This window comes from Salvelinus alpinus, chromosome 1 (assembly GCF_045679555.1).
Source record: "Salvelinus alpinus chromosome 1, SLU_Salpinus.1, whole genome shotgun sequence".
Classification (NCBI taxonomy): Eukaryota; Metazoa; Chordata; class Actinopteri; order Salmoniformes; family Salmonidae; genus Salvelinus; species Salvelinus alpinus.
The window spans coordinates 47162461-47175063 of NC_092086.1; the positions used below are offsets into that span (position 1 = coordinate 47162461).

Below are 12603 nucleotides of genomic sequence, written 5' to 3' on the forward strand. Positions count from 1 at the left end.
GAGAGAATAAGAGAGAGCATACTTAAATTCACACAGGACACCGGATAAGACAGGAGAAGTACTCCAGATATAACAAACTGACCCTAGCCCCCCGACACATAAACTACTACTGCAACATAAAGACTGGAGGCTGAGACAGGAGGGGTCAGGAGACACTGTGGCCCCATCCGATGATACCCCCGGACAGGGCCAAACAGGAAGGATATAACCCCACCCACTTTGCCAAAGCACAGCCCCCACACCACTAGAGGGATATCTTCAACCACCAACTTACCATCCTGAGACAAGGCCGAGTATAGCCCACAAAGATCTCCGCCACGGCACAACCCAAGGGGGGGCGCCAACCCAGACAGGAAGACAACGTCAGCGACTCAACCCACTCAAGTGAGGCACCCCTCCTAGGGCCAGCATGGAAGAGCACCAGTAAGCCAGTGACTCATTCCCTGTAATAGGGTTAGAGGCAGAGAATCCCAGTGGAGAGAGGGGAACTGGCCAGGCAGAGACAGCAAGGGCGATTCGTTGCTCCAGAGCCTTTCCATTCACCTTCACACTCCTGGGCCAGACTACACTCAATCATATGACCCACTGAAGAGATGAGTCTTCAGTAAAGACTTAAAGGTTGAGACCGAGTCTGCGTCTCTCACATGGGTAGGCAGACCATTCCATAAAAATGGAGCTCTATAGGAGAAAGCCCTGCCTCCAGCTGTTTGCTTAGAAATTATAGGGACAATTAGGAGGCCTGCGTCTTGTGACCGTAGTGTACGTGTAGGTATGTACGGCAGGACCAAATCGGAAAGATAGGTAGGAGCAAGCCCATGTAATGCTTTGTAGGTTAGCAGTAAAACCTTGAAATCAGCCCTTGCCTTAACAGGAAGCCAGTGTAGGGAGGCTAGCACTGGAGTAATATGATCAAATTTTTGGGTTCTAGTCAGGATTCTAGCAGCCGTATTTAGCACTAACTGAAGTTTATTTAGTGCTTTATCCGGGTAGCCGGAAGGTAGAGCATTGCAGTAATCTAACCTAGAAGTAACAAAAGCATGGATTATCATCAATGATATATCATCAACGATCATCAATTGGCTTAAAAAGCATTGGCAAAATCATCAACAGCTAGTTTCAATTCAGCCCAGGGTTCAACTAAAAACAGACAATAAATATAAAGTTTCAAGATTTGGTTGATTTCAAATGTAATCTTCAAGTTCATCATTTATAATTGTTATGTTGGATTCACATCTCCATCTTAACCAAAATTCAAAGTTAAAGAATAGGACTAAATCAAATCAAACTTTAAAAGTACTTTAAATACATTTTGGTTTGATTTAGTCATATTCTTTAAATGTTGATATTTACAGTGATGTGAAAAAGTAATTGTCCCCTTTCTAATTTGCTCTACTTTTGCATATTTCTGATACTGAATGTTATCTGATCTTCAACCAAAACATTATGTTAGATGAAGGGAACCTGAGTGAACAAATAACACAAGAATTACATACTTATTCCATTTAAAAAAAGTTATGCAACACCCAATGCATCTGCGTTAAAAGGCAATTGCCCCCTTACACTCAATAGCTGGTTGTGCCACCTTAAGCTGCAATGACTCCAACCAAACACTTCTTGTAGTTGTTGATTAGTCCATGTGGAGGAATTTTGTACCACTTTCCATGCAGAACTGCTTTAACCCAGCGACATTTGTGGGTTTCAAGCATGAACTGCTCATTTCAAGTCCCACCACAACATCTCAATAGGGATTAGGTCTGGACTGACTAGGTCATTCCAAAACTTCAAATTTGTTGCTTTTCAGACATTTTCATGTAGACTTGATTGTGTGTTGTGGATCATTGTCTTGCTGCATGACCTAGCTGAGCTTCTGCTTCAGCACACAGACGGATTGCCTGACATTCTCCTGTAGAATTCTCTGATATAGAGCTGAATTCGTAGCTCCTTCAATTAAGGCAAGTTGTCCAGGTCCTGAGGTAGCAAAGCATCCCCAAACCATCGCACTACCACCACCATGCTTGACAGTTGGTATAAGGTTCTTACTGTGAAATGAATTGTTTGGTTTTCTACCAGCCAAAAAGTTGACTCAAGTTTGTCAAAAAGCATCTGGAAGCACCTGGATGATGATCCAGACTCTTGGAAGAATGTTCTATGGACAGATGATTCAAACATATACCTTTTCAGATGAAATGGGTCCTAATATGCCTGGTCACTTACACTATGTACTTTTAATGTTATCTCAACTGCAATCCAGGTCATTTGGTTGTGCTATTAGATGAAGCACAGTGATAACACATTACGTTTTTGTATAAATACAAAATATCTGACATTGTATTTACATTTGAACTTTGTTGTGCTTTTAAATGGTTGAAAGCGCAGTGATAATACATTTACATAATGACAACTAATTTAAAAATCGGACAGTTTTTCCATTGTAATTTGGCTGTGCTTTTAGAGGGTTGGAAGTGATAACAAATTGGGAATTCAACAAACTTCTGGCTGTCTTTTTGAGTGGGTGAATAAAGGTTGAAATCTCATTGATCAACGTCAATCTAATATTACCCACATTTCCATGTTGAAATTATGTGGTATGCTCAGGGGGAAGCTACAGAGTGTGCCTTTATTCTGTTTGCTCAGATGAAACTAGATCCAAATGAGTAATCCTATAACTAATGTCACTTTGTGACAATCGACAATTATGTGCTGTTTTCCAAATGTTTGAGGGTGAGGAGGTCTAGCGTAACAGCTAAGGGAGCTAAATGAAGGTGACTAAGCACACCATTATGCAAATGAACTTAGTTTGCCAATGAACATGGTTTCTTTCTGTCAATCCTTTGCTTAATGCTTAGCTTCCTTGGTCATATTTTATCAGTGAAAAATATTACTCAGAATGTATTTACCTTAATAATCTTTCATTTATGGCATCCGATGTATTTCAAGGAATTGAATTATTGTGAGTGCTACAATCATGCTAGTGACACACTAGCCTGACTAATTCATAACCATGACAGCATGAGCAGCACTTCCCCAATCTGTCATGAAATGGTCAACAAATGAGCCTTCTTTATGGAGAGAAAAAAAACACCATTCTTGTGAACGTGCCCAACAACACCCATCCCTTTGTTTTTACACTGCTGCTACTCGCTGTTCATTATCTATGTATAGTGACTAGCTACATGTAAAAAAAAAAAATACCTACTAACCTGTACCCACGCACATTGACTCGGTACCGCTAGCCCCTGTATATAGCCTCATTATTGTTATTTTATTGTGTTACTTTTTTAAATCTTTTTTACTTAATTTAGTAAATATTTTATTAACTCGGCATTGTTGGTTAAGGGCTTGTAATTAAGCATTTCAAGGTGAGGTCTAGAGCGGTTGTAGTCGGGCGCATGTGACAAATACAATTTTATTTTATCCTCTTTGGCCTCCCTCAAAGATTTCACATTCAACGTTATGCTGCCCTCTGTTGGACAAAGTATGAATGCATCGTGGTAAAGACAGGTCTCATGACTATTCCTTGAGTAAGAGGAACGATTTACCAGAGGTGTATTCATTACGGAAACCGTTAACCGTTTAAGAACCAAACAAAAGCAAAACAAGAGTTTCTATTGGACAAATTCAGGTAGGTCCCTCCACATTTTGTTCCGTTTAAGAAACGTTTTGCAACAGTATCAGCGTAATGAATATGCACCAGCACAACACTGAAGTTACAGTTTGCTGTACTCCGGCTATATTCCGGCTATGTACTCCGGCTATGTAACATCCGGCGCCGAAACGAGATGGCCGCCTCGCTTCGCGTTCCTTGGAAAATATGCAGTATTTTGTTTTTTTATGTGTTATTTCTTACATCGGTACCCCAGGTAATCTTAGGTTTCATTACATACAGTCGGGAGGAACTACTGAATATACGATTAACGTCAACTCATCATCGTTCCTACCAGGAATATGACTTTCCCGAAACGGATCCAGTGTTTTGCCTTCCACCCAATACAATGGATCTGATCCCAGCCGGCGACCCTGTGCGACGCCGTAAAAGGGGCAAACGAGGCGGTCTCCTGGCCAGGCTTCGGAGACGGGCACATCGCGCTCCACTCCCTAGCATACTACTCGCCAATGTCCAGTCTCTTGACAATAAGGTTGATGAAATCCGAGCACGGGTAGCATTCCAGAGAGACATCAGGGATTGCAACGTGCTCTGCTTCACGGAAACATGGCTAACTCAAGAGACGCTAACGGAGTCGGTGCAGCCAGCTGGTTTCTTCATGCATCGCGCCGACAGAAACAAACATCTTTCTGGTAAGAAGAGGGGCGGGGGGGTATGCCTTATGATTAACGAGACGTGGTGTGATCATCATAACAACACACAGGAACTCAAGTCATTCTGTTCACCTGATCTAGAACTCCTCACAATAAAATGTCGACCGCATTATCTACCAAGGGAATTCTCTTCAATCATAATCACAGCCGTATATATTCCCCCCCAAGCAGACACATCGATGGCCCTGAACGAACTTTATCTGACTCTTTGTAAACTGGAAACCACACACCCTGAGGCTGCATTCATCGTAGCTGGGGATTTTAACAAGGCTAATCTAAAAACAAAACTCCCTAAATTCTATCAGCATATCGATTGTGCTACCAGGGCTGGAAAAACCCTAGATCATTGTTATACTAATTTCCGCGACGCATATAAGGCCCTCCCCCGCCCCCCTTTCGGAAAAGCTGACCACGACTCCATTTTGTTGATTCCAGCCTACAAACAGAAACTAAAACAACAAGCTCCCGCGCTCAGGTCTGTTCAACGCTGGTCCGACCAATCTGATTCCACTCTTCAAGACTGCTTCGATCACGCGGATTGGAATATGTTCCGCATTGCGTCCAACAACAATATGGACGAATATGCTGATTCGGTGAGCGAGTTCATTAGGAAGTGCATTGACGATGTCGTACCCACAGCAACGATTAAAACATTCCCAAACCAGAAACCGTGGATTGACGGCAGCATTCGCGTGAAACTGAAAGCGCGAACCACTGCTTTTAACCAGGGCAAGGTGACCGGAAGCATGACCTAATACAAACAGTGTAGCTATTCTCTCCGCAAGGCAATCAAACAGGCTAAGTCCCAGTACAGAGACAAAATCGAGTCGCAATTCAACAGCTCAGACACAAGAGGTATGTGGCAGGGTCTACAGTCAATCACGGATTACAAAAAGAAAACCAGCCCCGTCGCGGACCAGGATGTCTTGCTCCCAGACAGGCTAAACAACTTTTTTGCCCGCTTTGAGGACAATACAGTGCCACTGACACGGCCCCCTACCAAAACCTGCGGGCTCTCCTTCACTGCAGCCGAGGTGAGTAAAACGTGTTAACCCTCGCAAGGCTGCAGGCCCAGACGGCATTCCCAGCCGCGTCCTCAGAGCATGCGCAGACCAGCTGGCTGGTGTGTTTACGGACATATTCAATCAATCCTTATCCCAGTCTGCTGTTCCCACATGCTTCAAGAGGGCCACCATTGTTCCTGTTCCCAAGAAAGCTAAGGTAACTGAGCTAAACGACTACCGCCCCGTAGCACTCACTTCCGTCATCATGAAGTGCTTTGAGAGACTAGTCAAGGACCATATCACCTCCACCCTACCGGACACCCTAGACCCACTCCAATTTGCTTACCGACCCAATAGGTCCACAGACGACGCAATCGCAACCACACTGCACACTGCCCTAACCCATCTGGACAAGAGGAATACCCATGTGAGAATGCTGTTCATCGATTACAGCTCAGCATTTAACACCATAGTACCCTCCAAACTCGTCATCAAGCTCGAGACCCTGGGTCTCGACCCCGCCCTGTGCAACTGGGTCCTGGACTTCCTGACGGGCCGCCCCCAGGTGGTGAGGGTAGGTAACAACATCTCCACCCCGCTGATCCTCAACACTGGGGCCCCACAAGGGTGCGTTCTGAGCCCTCTCCTGTACTCCCTGTTCACCCACGACTGCGTGGCCATGCACGCCTCCAACTCAATCATCAAGTTTGCGGATGACACTACAGTGGTAGGCTTGATTACCAACAACGACGAGACGGCCTACAGGGAGGAGGTGAGGGCCCTCGGAGTGTGGTGTCAGGAAAATAACCTCACACTCAACGTCAACAAAACAAAGGAGATGATTGTGGACTTCAGGAAACAGCAGAGGGAGCACCCCCCTATCCACATCGACGGGTCAGTAGTGGAGAAGGTGGAAAGTTTTAAGTTCCTCGGTGTACACATCACGGACAAACTGAATTGGTCCACCCACACAGACAGCGTCATGAAGAAGGCGCAGCAGCGCCTCTTCAACCTCAGGAGGCTGAAGAAATTCGGCTTGTCACCAAAAGCACTCACAAACTTCTACAGATGCACAATCGAGAGCATCCTGTCGGGCTGTATCACCGCCTGGTACGGCAACTGCTCCGCCCACAACCGTAAGGCTCTCCAGAGGGTAGTGAGGTCTGCAGAACGCATCACCGGGGGCAAACTACCTGCCCTCCAGGACACCTACACCACCCGATGTCACAGGAAGGCCATAAAGATCATCAAGGACAACAACCACCCAAGCCACTGCCTGTTCACCCCGCTATCATCCAGAAGGCGAGGTCAGTACAGGTGCATCAAAGCAGGGACCGAGAGACTGAAAAACAGCTTCTATCTCAAGGCCATCAGACTGTTAAACAGCCACCACTAACATTTAGCGGCCGCTGCCAACATACTGACTCAACTCCAGCCACTTTAAAAATGGGAATTGATGGAAATTATGTAAAAATGTACCACTAGCCACTTTAAACAATGCCACTTAATATGTTTACATACCCTACATTACCCATCTCATATGTATATACTGTACTCTATATCATCTACTGCATCTTGCCATCTTTATGTAATACATGTACCACTAGCCACTTTAAACTATGCCACTTTATGTTTACATACCCTACAGTACTCATCTCATATGTATATACCGTACTCTATACCATCTACTGCATCTTGCCTATGCCGTTCTGTACCACCACTCATTCATATATCTTTATGTACATATTCTTTATCCCTTTACACTTGTGTGTGTATAAGGTAGTAGTTGTGGAATTGTTAGGTTAGATTACTTGTTGGTTATTACTGCATTGTCGGAACTAGAAGCACAAGCATTTCGCTACACTCGCATTAACATCTGCTAACCATGTGTATGTGACTAATAAAATTTGATTTGATATTGCTCATGTTGGTTTTGTCTCAGCTGTTTTTGCTGTTAGGAATTATTTCTATGGGTGGTGCTCAATAACTGCTAAGGTCTTCTTGAAAACAGACATTACTGATGAAATGTTGACAATAAAAAGACACCTTTCAATTCAACAGCCAAGGTCGATAAGGCCACCCTGAGAGAATTCAAAGCTGGAACTGCGTAGCAAAGGCCCTGATGGATGTGTTGGGGAACAACATAATACACATCAACATCATGGAAATCAACAAGTGTATTTGTGTTCATTCCATTTACCAAGCACTGCCAATTTAACTAGTCAATAGCACAATACAACCAACTCTGTATTGAGTACCTGCTGTTTTTCAGTTGTCATCATGATGCAGACAAGAGTCTACTTGTTTTGACTAGCTAGTAACATTAGCATTTCATTACACCCGTTATAACATCTGCTAAACCGTGTACTAGACCAATAAACTTTGATTTAAATATGTTGGATTATATAATGGCCTTCCTTTTTTATTCTTAATTGGCAAAGCTTGGGCTGAGACTGTTCTCTCTAACCCATAGAAATTGAATCGCATTCTAGTTCTGTTCTCCAAACTTCATTCCTCTCTAGTTATATCATCCTCCTGTATATATGCCTTGGACATAGAACGTGCTTCAGAAACAAATACATTTTTAAAATAATTTATTCAAGAAACATTGATGCTGAGGTTAAATGTCCATGATCAACATAGAAAATATGTACATAGAGAGCCATCGGTAAAAAGGACAGAAAGCCTGTCTAGAATGATGTGCTGAGTAGAGAGAAAGCAGTGATACTATTCAATATATATCTCGATGAAAGTCCCAGACTGTTCATTAGTTGGGATCAGTGATTCTGGATGTTAGAGTTCTGCTGGAGGGTTCCATCGATGTAGCACAGTTGCTAGCTGATTACTGGTGGTAGCAGCTTGGGCTCAGACACTGTGGTCTGGGTTTATGATAGGCTGCAGGAAGACTGTTTGGAGGACTCTCTTTCCTATGGTAAAAAGTAAGATATTAGTACAGGCAAAAGTCAACTTAATTCAAGACAAAGAATCCTTAGTGAGAGGCTTGTCTCACCATTTACGGTAAATATTCAACATGGGGAGCAAAAAAAAATTGATCATTTAATAGGTCCATCAGATAAAATACACATTAAGTAGTACTTCAAAGTTGTCTCATTCATTTTCTCCGTAGCTGATCTTTAAATGCACCCAGTGAGGATGATGAAGGAATATAGGGGACGCCATAGATGCAATGTACCTAGGTCAGGTCCTGTCCTGTTAGCATGCTACTGACGCCTAAGTTTTCTGGATACCTGTTGTCTCCGCTGCTGGCGTCTGTACTCTTCTTCACTAGCAGCAAGGGCCTGAGCCAGAGCCAGATCCTCCTGCTCCTGAGGGCTGAGACAGACACAAACACTTCTATGTCACACAGAGGAATGCATCATCATCAAACTGCAGAGAGCATGCAAGAGGCACAACGACACACTCACCAGAAAGGGTGGATAACAGACACACACATACAGTCAGTCACAGGTCTGAGGAGCAGCAACACACATCATAAGGTGAAGAAACACTTAACTGTGGGCACCACTGTACTTAATTTATGAAGTCATCATCGACAAGAAAGATGGGCTAAACAGTGGAATGTCAAACCTATTAATATTGTGTTTTCCTATAGTAACCAAATAGCCTGCGTTTCAACTAGAGCAAACACATAGCAATAGGAGCTAGTGAAGAAAAACAATAGGTAACTGGGTTGTGTTGATGGCATCTGGACATGATTATAGCCTCTATTATGTGTTGGTGATGCTGGATTATGGGATTTAATGGGGATTGTTTATTACCTGAGCGTTGGCTGTTGGACTGTGCTGCGTGCCGACTCAGCCAAGGACATCTCCAGCGCTCTTTGTAAGGCCTGCTCCTCAGTCTACAATCACACCATGCAGATAAACACTTACAGGATGTTCTTTATTTTCTTCTTGGAATCTCAATGAATAAAACAGGAGCAGACTATAGAATCTCAATGAATAAACAGGAGCAGACCATAGAATCTCAATGAATAAACAGGAGCAGACCATAGAATCTCAATGAATAAAACAGGAGCAGACTATAGAATCTCAATGAATAAACAGGAGCAGACTATAGAATCTCAATGAATAAACAGGAGCAGACTATAGAATCTCAATGAATAAAACAGGAGCAGACTATAGAATCTCAATGAATAAAACAGGAGCAGACTATAGAATCTCAATGAATAAAACAGGAGCAGACTATAGAATCTCAATGAATAAACAGGAGCAGACTATAGAATCTCAATGAATAAACAGGAGCAGACTATAGAATCTCAATGAATAAAACAGGAGCAGACTATAGAATCTCAATGAATAAAACAGGAGCAGACTATAGAATCTCAATGAATAAAACAGGAGCAGACTATAGAATCTCAATGAATAAAACAGGAGCAGACTTTAGAATTATTCAGAGAAGAGAGTTTAAAGTAGTTTCAATCAAGTGGTGTAAGAGTGTTAGGCATACCAGGCCAGCCTGAAAGGATGCCGAAGTAGGTACTACATTCTGTGCTGGAGGGGGCCGCATGGCCGGAGCTGGACTATAAATGGCCTGAGCACTGCTGTGATAGAATCAAAAACAATAATGCTCAGTGCGGTTATAGAGTCAACAACTCAACACTTTCTAGAAAGCACAGCGGTAACAGGTAAGAGCAGTTCTGTGAAAAAAAAAAAAAGTCACATCCTTTTCATGTGTAGTATATTTCACTGACAATAAAAACAACATGTCAATTCATTCATCCCATGTGTTTTAGTGAGAATATGCCTCTCACGAATTTAGAGAACAAACTGTGCTTGCCAATATCACTTGTTTATTTATGTAAGCTTCATGTGGGTCTTCAGTGTGGCATTTCGAAAATCAATACATGAGGATCCTCACCGACTACTCTGGGTCCTAGCATTCCCATTATAAACGGGCCTAGAACTTCCTCTACTGCCTGAAGTGGAGGCACTGCTAGAGGATGCTCCTTGGGACCGCATGAAAGCAGCGAATCTGAAAGAAATCCAATGTAATCATCATTATACCGCAAAAGCTCACAATGTGCACAACAATCAATAAATGTCATCAGGTGGAGGGAAATATTTACCCAGATTTGGAGACTGGTTTGTCTTCAGGCTTACAGTCATGGTCTAGTGGATGTCGGTGTTTAAGACAATAATTCATGTGGCACTGGTCACATGTCACTTGGATCATTTCTTTCTGCTTGCAGCCTCCTTTCGAGCATTTGTTTGTAAATATCTACAATAAAAAAAGGTTGGTTAGCTTAGATTAGGCATAGCTACTTCACTTTAACCATGTTCAGTTTGTGTAAATGGTCCTGTAGAGAAGCCTATCAACCATACCTTTCTCTTGTTCTGAGCAGGGTCCGACTGGCAATCGCGATCGATGTGCTCCCCAACCTTGATGTCTGGCATTTCCCCTCTCTTGATGGGGATCGGGGTGTTGCACAGAGGACACACAGGGACCTGGATATCCTGGGGACAGAATCAAGCAGAGAGCTGTATTAAAGCTCTGTTTTGGATCAATAGACAACATGCAGACAACTAATATGGTTGAACAGCAAACATTCATTTCTACATACTAACTGCACTTTACAGGAACTTTGCTTTAATTCTAACATACAATGCTGCTAATTTATTTAAAATGTACCTTCTTGTAGGATGACATGCATTTGTGATTTGCATAGGTTATGTGGTCTTTACAAAAAATCTCTTCACAGGCATCACATCTCAATGGTAGGAAATCTGTCAGATATAGGAAATATGTCAAGGGGTTTATTCCATGGCAAAGGATCATCCATATGAATGTAGATAAATGAAATTCTCACTATCACTCTTCAATCATGATAATGGGTAGTGCAGCCCATGACAATTGGTTGTGGAGGACTTTGGACTTAAACCACAACTATTGACAGATACCAAAGCCATACTAGAAAGGACAGGAAGAGAACACAAACAGGCTCTGTATTGGCAGGGTCCCAGAGGCTTTGCGGTAGTAAATGGAGATAGCGTTACATAACCAACCACTCACCCAGCTGCTTGCAGGAGTTTTCAGAGCAATGCTCTCCTAGAACTGGAAACTCCATGGCACTATGGTGATACACCCTTCAATTGAAAGATACATAGATAAGCTAGGATCATCCATAAACAATGTTTGTTTACCTGTGACAGGTTATCTAAATACACTAACTTCATTTTTCACTTCATTTTTTAAGAACAGTAGATTCAGCACATCAATTTTAGGCTATTTAAAAGGTCCCTTTGTTTACGTGCTTCCCTTTCAACTAACGTTAGTTACGCTTACGTAACAGGCTTATTATGGACGTGTACAGTCAGTGGAATAATGTCCACTGACAGATAGTTAGCTAACGTTAGCTACCCATCTAGATGTAGGTAGCTAGGACTTCCTATGATAACAACTGCTGAATCATGCCATCGCTTCTTGCTACCTACAATTTGCCAGTTTGACTAATGTTAGCTAAGTTATTTTGGGGTATCTAGCAGCAGTCTTCCTCTCTACTAGCAGCCAGCCAGCTAGCTACTTATCATGGCTAATTAGCTAGCTGGTAACGTTAGCTAGGCCAGCTCCTCCCTGTACAATCGCTCGAGGCCATAAATGCAATTACCTAGCAGACAAATGTTAGTATTGTCTGTGTTTAAGCTACCTAACGTTAAACTAGTGAGTTATTTATGGAATACCATCGATGAGCTTGTTCCTGGTTTACAGGCCAACAACAAAATGAAGCTAGCTTGCTTACTTGCTGATAAGCTAACGTTGTTAGTTAGCATCCTAGACAACTACTGTAACGTTAACATTAAGTCGTTACTGATAGTTAACTAACGTTTAAGTTACTAATTTTACTTTACTTTAATTCGAAACGGATAATATTTAGCAAAAATATATTTGGGACGATTGTTTACCATCACGAACGTTAGCTAACACTAAGCGAATATGGATTGGAGACACCCTTCCTGCCCTGACGTTGCCTTGGTTTAGTTGGCTGACTAGCTAGCTAGATACGATAGCTAACAGCAAACCATAGTAAATTGAAAAATACATGCAACAATAGGCGACTCCTCTCACTTACCCAGAGACTTGGTTCAACCAGACAGCTCTATTTGATTATTCTTCCTCCTCTTGCTTTGAAATTAACGTTAAACTGTGAGGAAGCGAGTGGCTAGCAAGCTCTCTTGACAGCCAGTTACATCGAAGCGTCACTGACACTGTTGTTTACGCCCCTCCTCGCGGTTGTACTAGCTAGGGAGTTCCAGAATGTACC

The 12603-nt window shown here is 42.6% G+C and overlaps 1 protein-coding gene across 3 annotated transcripts; it reads right to left on the reverse strand.

Annotated features, from left to right (window-relative positions):
* Nucleotides 1-7900: 7900 nt before the first annotated feature.
* Nucleotides 7901-12603, reverse strand: LOC139578208 (AN1-type zinc finger protein 2B-like). 3 transcript variants are annotated; one of them, XM_071405525.1, is made up of 10 exons: nt 12412-12603; nt 11355-11428; nt 10974-11068; nt 10667-10798; nt 10411-10562; nt 10203-10316; nt 9792-9885; nt 9101-9183; nt 8570-8654; nt 7901-8248 (listed from the first exon to the last, which is right to left on the reverse strand). In XM_071405525.1, exons 2-10 carry the CDS (start codon nt 11407-11409, stop codon nt 8207-8209), a joined length of 852 nt encoding a protein of 283 aa, XP_071261626.1. In that variant the 5' UTR covers nt 11410-11428; nt 12412-12603; the 3' UTR covers nt 7901-8206. The 3 variants fall into 3 exon arrangements, with proteins under 3 accessions (XP_071261626.1, XP_071261635.1, XP_071261644.1); XM_071405534.1 differs by having other exon boundaries at nt 8515-8654; XM_071405543.1 differs by lacking the exons at nt 7901-8248; nt 8570-8654; nt 9101-9183; nt 9792-9885; nt 10203-10316 and having other exon boundaries at nt 10407-10562.

Excerpts from the sequence above, each read along its gene's own strand:
- LOC139578208 (XM_071405525.1), bottom strand. The coding sequence starts at position 11,409 with ATGGAGTTTCCAGTTCTAGGAGAGCATTGCTCTGAAAACTCCTGCAAG. Across the intron at positions 9,886-10,202 it reads GCTAGGACCCAGAGTAGTCG|CAGTGCTCAGGCCATTTATA; the intron begins GTGAGGATCCTC and ends ATTCTATCACAG. Across the intron at positions 8,249-8,569 it reads GCCAGCAGCGGAGACAACAG|GAAAGAGAGTCCTCCAAACA; the intron begins GTATCCAGAAAA and ends TTTTTACCATAG.